This window comes from Pristiophorus japonicus, chromosome 17 (genome assembly GCF_044704955.1).
Source record: "Pristiophorus japonicus isolate sPriJap1 chromosome 17, sPriJap1.hap1, whole genome shotgun sequence".
Lineage (NCBI taxonomy): Eukaryota > Metazoa > Chordata > Chondrichthyes > Pristiophoridae > Pristiophorus > Pristiophorus japonicus.
Window position 1 is genome coordinate 16,293,730 of NC_091993.1, and position 17,141 is coordinate 16,310,870.

The following is a 17,141-nucleotide window of genomic DNA, read 5'->3' on the forward strand; positions in this document are numbered from 1 at the left end:
GGATGGAACGTTAAACCGAGGCCCCAGGCGGACATAAAAGATCCCACGGCACTATTTTGAAGAAGAGCTCGGGCGTTCTCCTCGGTGTCCTGACCAATATTTATCCCTCAACCAACACCTAAAGCAGATTATCTGGTCATTATCACATTGTTGTTTGTGGGATCTTGCTGTGCGCAAATTGGCTGTCGCGTTTCCTACATTGCAACAGTGACTACACTTCAAAAGTACTTAAATGGCTGTAAAGCGCTTTGGGGTGACCTGAGGTCATTGAAGGTGCCATAGAAATGCAAGTTCCTTTTTTATTTTAATGGACTGAAAATTATGAGCAGACACATGCGAGTCCCTGAGGTCCAGTCCATGGGATTCTCCCCCAATAGTGACAACTGACAATGGGACTCTCACCCACCCTGGTCCCCCCTGGCCCCAAGGTTCCATTTAAGACGATTGACCTGGACTTTAGAATCTCAAGCTCCGAAAGATCCAGGATTGTCCACGTTAACCCAGGATTGTCCACGTTAACCCATCATCATACAACTAGCGAAGATCTCACTGCAGCTCAGGCAGATGCAAACCCAGTGGCATCTGTTGTGCAGGCCTTCATGTGAAGGGCAGAGGAGCATTTCAATTCTGAATAAGTCTGAACGTTTAGATCGGGTCAGTTCAATGTTTTGGGTTTGAAGTCATTTTCATTTCAACATTATTTATAACCAAAATGTAGGAACCTCAGTTAACATGTAATGGGATAGAACATACATTTTCAATCAGATGAATATTACAAGTATGTCGATAATTGTATCTTCAATGCTATTTGCACAGAATATTCTTTCTGCTACCCTTCCCCCCCCCACCCCCGCTCTACTTTTCCAGACCTGGTTCACTTTGCTTTGATCCTATAAGAGTCAGTAGTTTGGAATAGGATTTCCTTCCATTGATTATGAGGGAGGATTAAAGAAAAGTTCCAGCCTTGGTATGAGTTGCAGTTCAGTTTGTAAGTATCGCACTGTTTTGCCACGCTGCAGCTTTTGTTCAAAATAGCCAGGGGAATGCAGGCTGAGCCACACAGACAAGTTAATTCATTGTAGCTTCATCCAAATATAGACCTGGCGTTCAGCCCCACTGGAGCAGGTGCTGTCAATGCTCTGAACACTGAACACTTTAAAATGATTTTGGCTGGCCCAAAATGTAAATAAAAGGTACAAAACTGTATTGTCTGTAAGATGGTAGATTATACCACCCATGATATTAACCTCGCATGCACTATGAAAAATACTTTGTGGCCTCGTAATTAATGAACTTATTTTTAATTTTTAAATCTTTGAAGTATAAACATTTCAAATCTAGCCTACACAGCAAGCCTAATTGTCACCATCTCCAGCTGCACTGGAGCCAGACCACAAAAGCAGATTTCCTCTGCTCTCGGTGGAGCAGACTTATAAATGCATGTGATTCTGGTATGCCCAAGACAGTGGAACTTACGCTCCAACACAGAATGGAACTTACCTCCACCCCAACACAGAATGGAACTTACCCTTCCTCCCCCAACACAGAATGGAACTTACCCTTTCTCCCCAACACAGAATGGAACTTACCCTTTCTCCCCAACACAGAATGGAACTTACCCTTCCTCCCCAACACAGAATGGAACTTACCCTTCCTCCCCCAACACAGAATGGAACTTACCCTTTCTCCCCAACACAGAATGGAACTTACTCTCCCTCCCTCCCCAACACAGAATGGAACTTACCCTCCCTCCCTCCCCAACACAGAATGGAACTTACCCTCCCTCTCTCCCCAACACAGAATGGAACTTACCCTCCCTCCCTCCCCAACACAGAATGGAACTTACCCTCCCTCCCTCCCCAACACAGAATGGAGCTTACCCTCTCTCCCCTGGCTTTAAGACCACCTAAGCTTATTTATTTTGATGAGGTTACTTACCTCTCTCTTTTCTAAAGATTATTTTCTCGCTCTATTTTTTCAGATCTCCCTGGGCCGTGCATTAATCAAGGTTGAGAAGATTTTGTTTCTATTCATCTACATTCTTATTTACATCAATTAATGTAATATTCAGTGTAGTGGCTGAGTTGAAATTCATAGGACAATTGTTTAATGTTGAAAAATAACCTTTCAACATCCAAAACTCATGTTAAAGGTCTTGCATGAGTTTCTAAAGCTGAAAAAACAGATAATTCTATAGAAGAGGTTAAATAAGAAACTGATTCCCAAAACATGACCTGACAAACTGAATTGAATTTTGAAAATCTATTTTTTTTTTGGAATCTCACCATCACACTTCTCTCCTCCCCAGCACTTCAGGCCCCCAATACACCCAACATGCTTCTTCCTTCTGCTGGAAGGAAGAACATGGGCAGGCCTCTCGACCTCTCCACACAGGTGGACAATGCTGCTCTCTGATCTGCCATTCATGCGCTAATTTTAACCATCTCCCCATCTCCCAACCTCCGTGGTGTTGCTCCACCTAGTGGCCTGGCTGAGTCCTGGTGCAGGTTGAAGGTGATAGCAGAAGCTGCAGTAATTAAAATGCTAACCCTATGGTTGCGAGTAGAATGCTCTATCGCAAGACTATCCCAAGAACGATAATAGTAGTAGATCTAAAGATCGTAATGTTTTACCACAAAGATTTGGATCCTAATTCTAATCAGCACTTTGGTTCAGCTTTGTGAAAAGATGGCAGGAGTTTTATTTGGATGACAGCATCATGCTGATGACCCTCGTGCATGCGACTCGCATCGAGATTGGGTTCTTAGGCCTCTGCTTGTTTCCTTGGGGTAAAGACCATTCTGAGAAGAGAGTGTGACTCATTGGGATATTGGGACAAATCATTGTTATTTTTCACATTTTCTAGGGTGCTCCCATTATGTGAGTGCACTGTGTACCTCTTCAGCATGGTCACCAAGATACCTTTCATCATCACCATGGCGACATATTTTCCCACGCAGGAGCGAGGGCCGCAACCAAATGGCTGAAAATAGCGGTGAGGAACCTACAAATACAGGAGAATTAAAGTTATATTATACCTGCACAAATAGGTAGGAGCAGCATAATTAAAAAAAACGACCGCACAACGTACAATGTCTGTACGAGGTTTAAACCAGACCTCTGTCACTATCTAGAACACATCTGATAAAACCTTTGGACTATGAGATCCAGAGACACTCCTGGCGTTCTTGGCTGGCTCTGTTTGATTTTCAGATGATGATGAAACGAATGCCAAGATAACTCAGCGTCCATTGTCACTGAGGTCCTATTTCACTGTGCATGCCCGAATTTCTGTTATGTGCTTGGAACTCAAAGTTGGCAAATGACCTCCCTTCCCCCACCGGGTTGCTGGCAATCGAAAAGTTAAAAGCTCCGAGAGTCTTTACCAGCGAGTGGCTGAACCAAACAGGCCAGGTAGGCCTGAGGCTTGATCCTCAGCCTGTACTGAGTCGCTGAATTCAAGCGAGGTGACAGTAGGGATATTACAGTTGCCCTCAGCGCTCTTGGTTTAGGGAGGGATAAATCGACTGGGCTTTCTGCTCTGACGTCAGATGAAGATAGGATCAGGCTTGCCTGTGATGCTCTTCATGATCACATAGTATTCTGGCCCTCACTATCATGTTCATATATGCACAATGGCAATGGGTGAGGCATTGCAGGGTCATCAGTACCATGAAACCATCCCTCAGCAAGGAGTCAACACTATCAGAGAGTAGAGAGGGGAAAAAATGGCCACAAAAAAGTCCCTAAATGTAAAGGACTCCAATAAAATGTTTTAAAAGTTCTAAGTGGGGTCCTGTTCCCTCATTAACACAAGAGAGGAATTTAGTACAAGTGGTTTGGAACAGCTTTTTCAACCAGAATTACTGAAAGAAAAATTGTAAAGGTATTTTGCAATGGCTGCTATAGCAACTTGTACCAATATGGCAGCTCTATTGTCCATACGAGTCAGCTGTGAGTGAGACTGCCAATATTAAGATCAATTTGGGTCAGATTATGGCCCTGGTCACCAGGAGATGGATTGCATCTGTCCATTTAAAGCTGCGTTTATGCTGCAGAATTGCACTGAAAAGTAGCTCTGAGGTTCATAGTTCGTCTTCGCTGTTGGTGAAATTACTCCATTTATATCTGTAAGGGTTTCTGTGGGAGTCCAGCACGTTCCACCCCCAACACCCTGTCCTAGTTCTCAAGTGGTTTTCAGAGGACCTGCTCGACCTCCTACTTTTTGTGTGGAAAGATGCTTAGAAATGTTTATTTGAAAGGAAACTGTGCATACACCAAATGCCTGTGCCCACGTGTTCACATGAAGTATATTGGCACATATGAAGGTTTCATATAGTTAGAAGCTGACTGTATAAGAGCAAGGTGGCACAAGGCTGGCCATGACTGTTCATTGAGGGCTACAATTTGCTTTCGAGCCCAAGGACATTTATAACTATAAGAATTCAACCTCAAAACAGTCCCTCTCTGCACTGGCAAACAGAAACCGACTATCCTGAATTTCAACATTGATTCAGCCCCGGTTTGCCACTATACATGAGTACAACTTTCACATGCATCTGAGTCAGACAAAACTTTTGTATCATCTATTTGTACTCGGTTCAAAATAAACATGCTACCAGCTCTCTATGCCAAATGCCCAGCCAGTGATGTGTTTACCAGATCGGGTGACTTTGGATCAACTCGTTCAACATTATGGCCCTTGTTGCCATCAATGAAGCCATTTTGCAATTACTTGGACTCCTCCCCATCACCGAAGGCACTGGAGCAGACCCATGCTGGGTCAGCACTGAGGCAGACATGACGTGATAGGGTAGATTCTCGTCCTTATCACCTGGGCAGAATGCAGAAAGGGAAATGTGGCAGGGAGGATCAAGCACCTCGAATGGAATTGTCATGCTGTTTGTAGCCACCAGATGGTGTCATTTTTGGAGGCCACTGAGCAGCACGCACATGGTGCTGCTCTGGTATAAGTCAGGCACTTTGGGCTTAAATAAAGCAGAAGCAAGGTTGTACCTTGCTTAGTTAAACAGTACTCAGTTTGAACCCTTGTTGCATACATAACAGGAACATGGAAAGAATACGCAGCAGGTTCTGTTGAGACCTGACGTGAAACATAACACAGTATAAAGTGATACCTTGGAGTCTTTTACTGCTTTCATGTAAACTGTGATAAAAAGTCATGTTTAATTTTGCCTGAATTCTCTGACATTTGAATTTAACAACTACTTCATTACCTCAATCGGAATGAGATAGTACAACTGTTGTCAGTCTCAATTACAGATACAGCTGATCACAGGTCGCTGCGGTACATATAGACATACGGAAATCATGGGCAGGTAAAGACCAGTTGGTCCATCAAACCTCCCCACATTCATGTTGGCTGGAGCATCATGACTAGACACATCCTACCCTCCCACCCCGCAGCCATATAGTTACCTGGCAAAATAAAAACTGAGAAAAGCCCAGGGTCAATAAGAGAAAGGTACTAAATAAGAACATAAGCATTAGTAGCAGGAGTCGGCCATACGGCCCCTCAAGCCTGTTCTGCCATTCAATAATATCGTGGCTGATCTTCTACCTCAACTCCACTTTCCTGCCTGGCCCCCATATCTCTTGATTCCCCTAGAGTCCAAAAATCTATCAGCCTCGAATATTCTCAATGATTCAGTATCCACAGCCCTTTGGGTAATTCCAAAGATTCACAACTCTTCCTCATCTCAGTCCTAAATGGCCAACCTCTTATCCTGAGACTATGCCCCCTAGTTCTAGACTCCCCAGCCAGGGGAAACAATCTCTCAGCATCCATCCTGTCAATCCACCTCAGGATCTTAAATGTTTCAATGAGATCACTTCTCATTCTTCTAAACTCCAGAGAGTATAAGGCCAATCTACTCAATCTCTCCTCATTCGACAACCCTCTCATCCCAGGAATATTCCACTCTGACCCCTGCATGCAATTTGGATTTTAAACCCCTCCAGTTCTCCCCCCTCCATTCCTGAAAGTGCTACTCATGATAGGATACAATACCATGGGCACCGAACAACTCTCTAACACTCGGCCAAATGGGAGCCCAGACATTGAGCATCCACAGGCATTACAACCAACCCTGACCTTGTCCATCATCCATGCATGCTCACTTTCCAGGTGGGGAACACTGGCTAATTTCTTCTCCTGGGACCTGTGTTTAGATGGTGCACTTAGTATCCAAGGAAGCTACTCTGATAGCGTTACCTTCTGTCTGTTGGTCTTCTGACTCATGAGCATCATCTGAACATGAACTAGTGGGCATAACTACATATCCTGCATGGACAGAAAATTTCAACCCATCACCATCTACCTAAATAGCACTTTATGTGTATTGAATATTGCCTTTACATTAACTTTATGAAGCTAGAATAGGGTTTAGGACTGTTATATGTAGAGCTCAATTTTCAGCAAGCAGGGATACAGGTACTCACATTTTGTGCAAAATTTTCCAAATTGAATTCATTTGGCTTGAGAAAGAATTCAACTTTGTGCATGCGACCCAGGTTGAGGATAATGTTGGTGCCTTTTTTTACTGGGTAGCCATCAATCACATCATCTTTGAGGGCCTTGCGCATGGTAAAGTCCACCACGGGCTGGTACCTCATGCTCTCATTAATAAAACTCTCCACCGTCTTCAGCTGCTGTAGGTCACTGTTCTGTACTTCCCTTTCACCTAAAAACGGAGAGGGAGAGTGTAGTCCAGAATTGCATCTGATTGCGTTGCTGTGTATGTAATAACTCGTAGGAAAATGGAGTGATTCCCGCTCTCATTGATGTTACACTACTGCAAATTATAAAAGTGGTCAAATAACATAGCCATAGGGAGTGACTGTTCATTAACCATATGTTGTAAAAGCATTTGAGTTTCCACTGTGAAGAAGTGACTTTGTAACCCTTCATAGTCCATAATAGAAGTGTGAGCAATAGGTCCCTATGTAACCAGGTTAAAGACAGCATTCCAACCAATAGGGCCTCAAACACAAAGCACATGAAGGTTAATGTTGAGAAAATGTTCCCTCTGGCTGGGGAATCTAGAACACGGCATCACGGTCTCAGAATAAGGGGTCGGCCATTTAGGACTGAGAAATTTCTTCACTCAGAATTCTTTGGAATTCTCTACCCCAGAGAGCTGTATACTCTGTCGTTGAGTATATTCAAGACAGAGGTCGATACATTTTTGAGAACTAAGGGAATTAAGGGATATGGGGATAATGCGGGAAGGTGGAGTTGAGGTAGAAGATCAACCATGTTCTTATTGAATGGCGGAGCAGGCTCGAAGAGCCAAATGGCCTACTCCTGCTCCTATTTCTTTTGTTATGAGATCCAAAGGAGATTGAGCAAATTGTGGGGGGAGCGGCGGATGAAATAGTTGGGGGCGTTGTGGATGATCTAACAGAAAAGGTTCTACTAAGATCTTGATCACACTGGGGAGATACCAAGCTCGCCTCAGAGCAAGGGCTGGTCAGAGGCAGCATTGCCGCAAGCCACTCTCAAGCAGTTTGTTTCAGCGCAGGCAACTAGGGGGAGGTCATTTGCCCACTCTCCTACAAATGCTGCCCGGCACGTGTAATCAAGCAAGGGGACAAAATACAGGTTTTTCTTGTAAAAAAGGGTGAGTTTTACCCTGAAAGTGAAGATAAAAGGAAATATAGTGGTTATTTATCTGTAATGATCCACACCAATGAGGTCTGAAAATACAGCTGAGACATTGAATTAAGGGCCTGCTTAAAAGCAATATGGGCAGCATATTAAGAGTAATTCAACCCAAATCAATTACATCTGGACTTTGCATTGTGTTAATTTAACAGCAAGATGCTATTCTAAGTTAATGGAGCTGCAACTTTAGCTCTTAGCGAGGATTCTGCAGTAAATTGCTTTGGTGAAACCAAGGACACTGGGACATTATGTACTGAAACAAAATCAAGGAACTGTGCCATCAGGAAATGCGCCAGCATCATTGCCACCTAAAAGACACCGAGCTGGCATTCTAGACAATATGTCATTGTCCCAGCATTTGTGCTTCTTCAAATAAACAGGCAGGCATTTATGTTGATCTATTAGTCCATTACTCATCATAGAATTTGAAACCCCTTTCTGCACAGATTATAACCTTGTTCTTAAGAAAGCACTGATAAAGTCCTTTGACAGCGCAGCGTTGAAGGCTTGCTGAGTAGCCAAACGTATTCTCAGCAGGCTTTCAACACATGAAAATTGAAACAAGATAGCCACCTCAGACAGTTGGAAAACCAAAGCCCTGCTCCACTGGAAGCAGATATATGCATTCTGTGACAGAAAGCAAAGATGCCAGATTCTGCATTGGTCATTCTGACTGGACAAGTAACCTCATAAAAGCAATGCTCGCTACCACATGCAATCATCGGCAGATAGTATCAGAGCGGGCCAAGGAAGGAGAGGGTTAAGCCGCCTGATGTACAGCAGAGATTCTTTGGCCATCGCCCTTGGAGCAGTGACCTCGTGCCCGTGGTCAGTGATGATACGGGCTGATTGTCTGACACCGCCTCCATCACTGATTCTCCAAGGTGGCTAACGAGTCTGAAACAGGCCCATGGTGCATGCTCGGAAGAATGAGAAACTTTTGACTATCGTTTTCCATGTTGTAAATGTAGCCCTTAAATAGTTACTAACCTTGACAGAGGCTCGGAAAATCGAGCTGTTCAAGTGCTTCCCAAGGCCAAGTCCAGCAATGCTGGTCAAGGTCTGAGGTGATGCTCCCATTAAGTTGGGCAGCCTAGCGGGCGCGCAGCTCTTTGGACCTCCCGCGCAGCTGGCTCGCTGGCTTTTCAATGCAAAAAAACGCGCATGCGCAGTATTTTGAATAGGCCACGCAGCCCCTTAAAGGGGCCGTGCACCTAAAAGAAAAAATGAACGGGAACATTGGTCTGAGATATTACTAACTGCCTGATCCAAGTCAAGCTCATGCTATGGCACTGTAAACATAAAAGCTAGGGGGTCGTACTTAATCGTTTAAAATTATTCCATTATTTTGACAATTTTGTACAGTCACGTTTTCAGGGCAATAATCTGAATTGTATACTGTGAAAAGTTATAAAAGATGGTTTTCTTTTTTACATAGAATCACATAGAAGGTACAGCATGGAAAGAGGTCATTCGATCCAGCCAGTCCGTGTCCATGTTTACCCTCCACACAGTCCTACTCTCATGTGTCTGCCCTGTTGCCATATCCCCTTTTCTCCCTGCCTGCCAGATGTATATTTTGGAAATTTGCATGCAAGCTGAGCATAATTTAATTAAAATGGTTGGAAAGTCAGGTACAACGTACACCTGAAATTTTGGTATGTGCTGCCGGCAGGAGGGGCAATTGATCGTAGACATGGAAAAGTCTATGACTTCCTTGTATTTTGAGTCTGAGGTAAGGGATAGATGAGGGAAGCCTGAGGGTGTGTTTTCTGATGCCAAAGACGAGTTTGGGGTTGTTTCAACTATCCTGGAGTCATAAGCATTGAGCAACAGTACAGATTGAGTTAATCCAGCCAAAGGTGTTGGTGGCCTCCTAGACCAGTTGACCGTCAAGCGCATGCAAGCTTAGAGTCATTGGGCACGGTAGCATAGTGGTTATGTTATGGGATGAATTATCCAGAGGCCTGACCTAATGATCTGGGGACATGAGTTCAAATCCCACCACGGCAGTGAGATCATACGTACAGTCCTTAAGAAGCGGTACAGTAGCATAGTGATTATGTTACTGGACTAGTAATCCAGAGACCTGGACTAATGATCCAGAGACATGAGTTCAAATCCCACCACGGCAGCTGGGGAATTTAAATTCAATTAAATAAATCTGGAATAAAAAGCTAGTATCAGTAATGGTGACTATTGGATAAAACCCCACTTGGTTCACTAATGTCCTTTAGGGAAGGAAATCTGCCATCCTTACCCGGTCTGGCCTATATGTGACTCTTAACTGCCCTCTGAAACTGTTGTATAAGGTGGCTCACCACCACCTTCTCAAGGGCAATTAGGGATGGGCAATAAATGCCGGCCTTGCCATTAATGAATTATAAAAAAGCAGATATAAGACTGCAGATGCGACTGTTATACTGGCACAGCGGTTGGGAGGAGAGGTAGTCCTGGATCTGAAGGGCATAAGGATGAGGGGTCCACAGTCCTGGTGCAGGAATGCCACTTGTTGCTGTGGACAGAGTGGAAGCCAGATTGAAGGGTCTTGAACAATGAATGGGGGAGGAAAGGCAGTCGATGGAGTCATTGCTGGATTTGGGGGTGACAGGCCAAAGGATGGGAATGGAGATTGATTGATTAAATCCAGAGTTTTCTTTGTATCTATTTTTAACCCAAACAGTGCATATTTGCTTGCAGCTGAGATCACCTGACTGTTCCGACTCAAATTGGGGAAAAAAATGAATTACAAACATAAGATTCAAGCACAGTGAGGACTCAAACATAAGAACATCGAACAATGGTCATTGAAATGATTGTTTTCCACTTTCTCTATCCCATACCTGTAACGGCCTGAATCTCTGCCACGATTTTCTTCTCCACTTCGGGGTGTTGTGCAATAAGCATTAGCATGAAAAAGATGCTGACAGACATCGTGTCTGGTCCTGCTATCAGGATTTCCAGCACGCTCTGTCTCACATTGTCCGCAGTCAGCTCCCCATTTGTCTACAAGCAACAGAGAAAACAACCTTATTTTGACACCGGTAGACTTGATGTGAGCATTATCATAGATTCATAGAATAGTAAAAAGAAAGGCTTGAATTTATATAGTGCCTTTCACGACCACCAAACATCTCAAAGCGCTTTACAGCCAATGAAGTACTTTTGGAGTGTAGTCACTGTTGTAATATGGGAAACGCGGCAGCCAATTTGCACACAGCAAGCTCCCACAAACAGCAATGCGATAATGACCAATTAATCTGTTTTTTTGTTATGTTGATTGAGGGATAAATATTGGCCAGGACACCGGGGATAACTCCCCTGCTTTTCTTCGAAATAGCGCCATGGGATCTTTTACGTCCACTTGAGAGAGCAGACGGGACCTCGGTTTAATATCTCATCTGAAAGAAGGCACCTCCGACAGTGCAGCGCTCCCTCAGCATTGCACTGGAGTGTCAGCCTAGATTTTTGTGCTCAAGTCCCTGGAATGGGACTTGAACCCACAACCTTCTGACTTAGAGGCGACAGTGCTACCCACTGAGCCGCAGCTGACACTAGTACAGCACAGAAAGAGGCCAGTCGGCCCATCGACTTTGCGTCGGCTCTTTCGAGCCACTTCTTTCCCCAAATCTCTGCAATTTTTTTCTCCTTCAATTATGTATCCATTTCCCTTTTGAAAGCTACTATTGAATCTGTGTCCACCACCATATCAGGCAGTGCATTCCAAATCCTAACCACTCATTGCGTAAAAAAAATCCGAACCACTTGTTGCGTAAAAAAAATCCGAACCACTCGTTGCGTAAAATATCAATCCATATTACATTACAATCTACTTTATTCAACTGTAACCTCTCGCGGAGGCCACAAGCATGGCTACTGTGGATATAGGTCATGTCACCAGTATAGATGGTAGAATTATTAACAAACAGGACAGGACACAAAAGACATCAAAGGGTATGGGGAAAAAGCAGGAATATGATGTTGAGATAGAGGATCAGCCATGATCATATTGAATGGTGGTGCAGACTCGAAGGGCCGAATGGCCGAATACTGCTCCTATTTTCTATCTTTCTATGTTTCTATGACATGGACTGATGGAAAAACGGAGATGTGCACAGTTATCTGATGTGAGAGATTTTCATGATGTATAATAATGCAAATATAAGAGAAGGATTTTACTTCCAAATAATCACCTACCTCACAAATAAATAAATGAAAGAGAGTTGATCAGTAATGGTTCATTCAAGTTGAATCAAAGAATAAGGCACCAATTAGTGTTTGGTATTTGGGTTTGAATTTGAAGTTGATCATTTCTACTATTTGATGGACATGCAATGCTGCAAACTTCCTTTCCCCCTCTTCCTCGAGGCAGGCAACCCACTCCCAGCCTCCGCCAGTGTCAAACTATAGCTGCCATTAGGGGCCAGAAATGAGCTTTGCTGTACAAAGATTGCCGTTCTGTGAATCAGCACTGCCTGAAATTACAAGGTCAGCAATCAGCAATCATGCTGCAACCCATGCCCAATCATTCTAGAATGTAGGAATAAGCAAAATTCATTTTTTTCCCTTATTTCCTCACAGCCTTCTTGCTTAGCATGCTAATTTTTCTGGAATGAGACAGAGTCTTGGCCCTTAACCTTCAGTAAATGTTAGTGCCACAAGGACAAGGGTTGAATCACATTCTTTTTCAAATGTTTCCTGTCATAGGCGTCCTTGCCCAGTGCTGCTTGGAGATATGTGTAAATGTTAATGAACTGTGCATATTTTGTCCTGTTAACTAATCTTATTTCGTTAAATTCTACATAATTTCTCCCATTTTCTTCGAGTGTTTGAATCATGCTGCTGAGACCTACATTGCGGTGAGATCTAGACCATCTCTGTGTAGATTTTCTTTATACAAATTAGGTGAAATTGTCGGATTAAAAAATAAATTTTAAGTTATTTATACTTAATTAATTAAGAGCTGGACCCTGCCCTGAGTCAGCAACGTAAGGAGAGCAGGAGGTGGGGGGGGGGGGGGGGTGGGGGGCAGAGGAGGGGGAGGGGATTGGATGGGAAAATACAGGCGACAAAAGAAAGTTTAATTTACCTCAAAGTGAATATTAATGAAAAAGATTATGATAAATGGAAAAAAACTTCACAAATACCAAGGAGTAATATTGTTAGAAATAAAGGAGTGGAAATAGGAAAAATAAATACAAAGAAGACAAGAAAGAGAAAGTCATAATCAAAGGAAAAAGGAGACCTGGGGGTTATGTGTGCACAAATTGTGGAACGTGGCAGGGCAGGTTGAGAAAGCGGTTAAACAAGCATACGGGATCCTGGGCTTCATAAATAGAGGCATAGGTTTCAATAGCAAGGATGTTATGATGAACCTTTATAAAACACTGGTTGAGCCTCAACTAGAGCATTGTATCCAATTCTGGGCACCGCACTTTAGGAAGGATGTGAAGGCCTTAAAGAGGGAGCAGAAAAGATTTACAAGAATGGTTCCAGGGATGAGGGACTTCAGTTACGTGGATAGATTGGAGAAGCTGGGGTTGTTCTTCTTAGAGCAGAGAAGGTTGAGAAGAGATTTGATCAGAATCATGAGTGGTCTAGCCAGAGTAGATGGAGAGAAACTGTTCCTATTGGTACAGGTACTGTTCTCTCTCCTTCAAATCGGCTGTCATCATCCCTCTCCTCAAAAAACCAACCCTTGACCCCACTTTGCTTGCTAGCTATCGCCCCATCTCCAACCTCCCTTTCCTGTCCAAATTATTGAATGTGTTGTCATATCCCAATTCCGTGACCATCTTTCCATGAATTCACTGTTTGAAACCCTTCAATCTGGTTTTCGCCCCTGCCACAGTACCGAAACGGCTCTCATCAAAGTCACAAATGACATCCTTTGTGAGAGTGACAAAGATAAACTATCCTTCCTTGTCCTTCTGGACCTGTCTGCAGCCTTTGCCACAGTTGACCACTTCATTCTCCTCCAATGCCTATCCACCAACTTCCAGCTAGGTGGTGCTGCACTTGCCTGGTTCCATTCTTATCTATCTAACCATAGCCAGAAAATCTCCTGCAATGGCTTCTCTTCCCACTCCCGCATCGTTATCTCTGGTGTCCCCCAAGGATCTGTCCTTGGCCCCCTCTTATTTCTCATCTATATGCTGCCCCTTGGAGATATCATCTGAAAACATGGAGTCAGTTTCCACATGTACGCTGACGACACCCAGCTCTACCTCTCCACCACTTCTCTCGACCCCTGCTTGGTGTCTAAATTGTCAGATTGCTTGTCCGACATCCAGTACTGGATGAGTAGAAATTTTCTCCAATTAAATATTGAGAAGACCGAAGCCATTATCTTTGGTCCCCACCACAAACTGTTTCCTAACCACTAACTCCATCCTTCTCCCTAGCATCAATGTGAGGGACTGTTCACAACCTAGGTGTCATATTTGACCCTGAAATGAGTTTCCAGCAACATATCTGCGGCATAACTAAAACCGTCTTTTTCCACCTTCGTAACATTACCCGCCTCCGCCCCTGCCTCAGCTCTTCTGCTGCTGAAACCCTCATCCATGCCTTTGTTACCTCTAGACTTGACTACTCCAACTCACTCCTGACCAGCCTCCCACATTCTACACAACATAAACATGAGGTCATCCAAAACTCAGCAGCGCGTGTAGTAACCCGCACCAAGTCACGATCACCCATCACCCCTGTGCTTTTTGACGGACATTGGCTCCCATTAAACAACGCCTAGAATTAAAAATGTTCATCCTTGTTTACAAATCACTCCATGGACTTGTTCCTCCCTATCTCTGTAATCTTTTTCAGCCTCACAACCCCACAAGATATCTGCGCTCCTCAAATTCTGCCCTCTTGAACATTCCTCATTATAACTGCTCAACCATCGGTGGTCGTGCCCTCAGCTGTTTGGGCCCCAAGCTCTGGAATTCCCTCCCTAAACCTATCCACCTCTCAACATTTCTTTCCTCTGAGAATGACGTGAGTATCACGTGTAGTGAGTTGGTCTTACCGTAGGAGAAGGGTCCACAGCCAGATAGGGAATGGAAGACCAGCAGGAAGAGCAGTGCAAGGAAGGTAGTGCAGGGGTCCCCTGTGGTCATCCCCCTGCAAAACAGATACACTGCTTTGAGTACTGTTGGGGAGGATGACTCATCAGGGGAGGGCAGCAGCAGCCAAGTTCATGGCACCGTGGCTGGCTCTGCTGCAAAGGAGGGCAGGAAAAAGATTGGGAGCGCGATAGTGATAGGGGATTCGATGGTGAGGGGAATAGATAGGCGTTTCTGCAGACGCAACCGAGACTCCAGGATGGTATGTTGCCTCCCTGTTGCAAGGGTCGAGGATGTCTCGGAGCGGGTGCAGGACATTCTGAAATGGGAGGGAGAACAGCCAGTTGTCGTGGTGCACATTGGTACCAACGACATAGGTAAAAAAAAGGGATGAGGTCCTACGAAAAGAATTTAAGGAGCTAGGAGCTAAATTAAAAAGTAGGACCTCAAAAGTAGTAATCTCGGGATTGCTACCAGTGCCACGTGCTAGTCAGAGTAGGAATCGCAGGATAGCGCAGATGAATACATGGCTTGAGCAGTGGTGCAGCAGGGAGGGATTCAAATTCTTGGGGCATTGGAACCGGTTCTGGGGGAGGTGGGACCAGTACAAACCGGACGGTCTGCACCTGGGCAGGACCAGAACCAATGTCCTAGGGGGAGTGTTTGCTAGTGCTGTTGGGGAGGAGTTAAACTAATATGGCAGGGGGATGGGAACCTATGCAGGGAGACAGAGGGAGACAAAAATGAGGCAAAAGCAAAAGACAGAAAGGAGATGAGGAAAAGTGGAGGGCAGAGAAACCCAAGGCAAAGAACAAAAAGGGCCACTGTACAGCAAAATTCTAAAAGGACAAAGGGTGTTAAAAAAGCAAGCCTGAAGGCTTTGTGTATTAATGCAAGGAGTATCCGCAATAAGGTGGATGAATTAACTGTGCAAATAGATGTTAACAAATATGATGTGATTGGGATTACGGAGACGTGGCTCCAGGATGATCAGGGCTGGAAACTCAACATCCAGGGGTATTCAACATTCAGGAAGGATAGAATAAAAGGAAAAGGAGGTGGGGTAGCATTGCTGGTTAAAGAGGAGATTAATGCAATAGTTAGGAAAGACATTAGCTTGGATGATGTGGAATCTATATGGGTAGAGCTGCAGAACACTAAAGGGCAAAAATCGTTAGTGGGAGTTGTGTACAGACCTCCAAACAGTAGTAGTGATGTTGGGGAGGGCATCAAACAGGAAATTAGGAGTGCATGCAATAAAGGTGCAGCAGTTATAATGGGTGACTTTAATATGCACATAGATTGGGCTAGCCAAACTGGAAGCAATACGGTGGAGGAGGATTTCCTGGAGTGCATAAGGGATGGTTTTCTAGACCAATATGTCGAGGAACCAACTAGGGGGGAGGCCATCTTAGACTGGGTGTTGTGTAATGAGAGAGGATTAATTAGCAATCTCATTGTGCGAGGCCCCTTGGGGAAGAGTGACCATAATATGGTGGAATTCTGCATTAGGAAGGAGAATGAAACAGTTAATTCAGAGACCATGGTCCAGAACTTAAAGAAGGGTAACTTTGAAGGTATGAGGCATGAATTGGCTAAGATAGATTGGCTAATGATACTTAAGGGGTTGACTGTGGATGGGCAATGGCAGACATTTAGAGACCGCATGGATGAATTACAACAATTGTACATTCCTGTTTGGCGTAAAAATAAAAAAAGGAAGGTGGCTCAACCGTGGCTATCTAGGGAAATCAGGGATAGTATTAAAGCCAAGGAAATGGCATACAAATTGGCCAGAAATAGCAGCGAACCTGGGGACTGGGAGAAATTTAGAACTCAGCAGAGGAGGACAAAGGGTTTGATTAGGGCAGGGAAAATGGAGTACGAGAAGAAGCTTGCAGGGAACATTAAGGCGGATTGCAAAAGTTTCTATCGGTATGTAAAGAGAAAAAGGTTAGTAAAGACAAACGTAGGTCCCCTGCAGTCAGAATCAGGGGAAGTCATAACGGGGAACAAAAAAATGGCAGACCAATTGAACAAGTACTTTGGTTCAGTATTCACTAAGGAGGACACAAACAACCTTCCGGATATAAAAGGGGTCAGAGGGTCTAGTAAGGAGGAGGAACTGAGGGAAATCTTTATTAGTCAGGAAATTGTGTTGGGGAAATTGATGGGATTGAAGGCCGATAAATCCCCAGGGCCTGATGGACTGCATCCCAGAGTACTTAAGGAGGTGGCCTTGGAAATAGCGGATGCATTGACAGTCATTTTCCAACATTCCATTGACTCTGGATCAGTTCCTATCGAGTGGAGGGTAGCCAATGTAACCCCACTTTTTAAAAAAGGAGGGAGAGAGAAAGCAGGGAATTATAGACCGGTCAGCCTGATCT

The 17,141-nt window shown here is 44.2% G+C and overlaps 1 protein-coding gene across 1 annotated transcript in view; it reads right to left on the bottom strand.

The window, feature by feature from the left end:
* Positions 1-2,764: 2,764 nt before the first annotated feature.
* The window catches only part of cyp19a1a (cytochrome P450, family 19, subfamily A, polypeptide 1a), a 30,420-nt gene continuing 16,043 nt past the window's right edge, over positions 2,765-17,141 (bottom strand). The window contains exons 7-9 of the mRNA XM_070858427.1: positions 10,531-10,693; positions 6,463-6,704; positions 2,765-3,004 (exon numbers count right to left, since the gene is read on the bottom strand). Coding sequence (XP_070714528.1) covers positions 2,765-3,004; positions 6,463-6,704; positions 10,531-10,693 — 645 coding nt within the window. The remainder of the gene's footprint in view (positions 3,005-6,462; positions 6,705-10,530; positions 10,694-17,141) is intronic.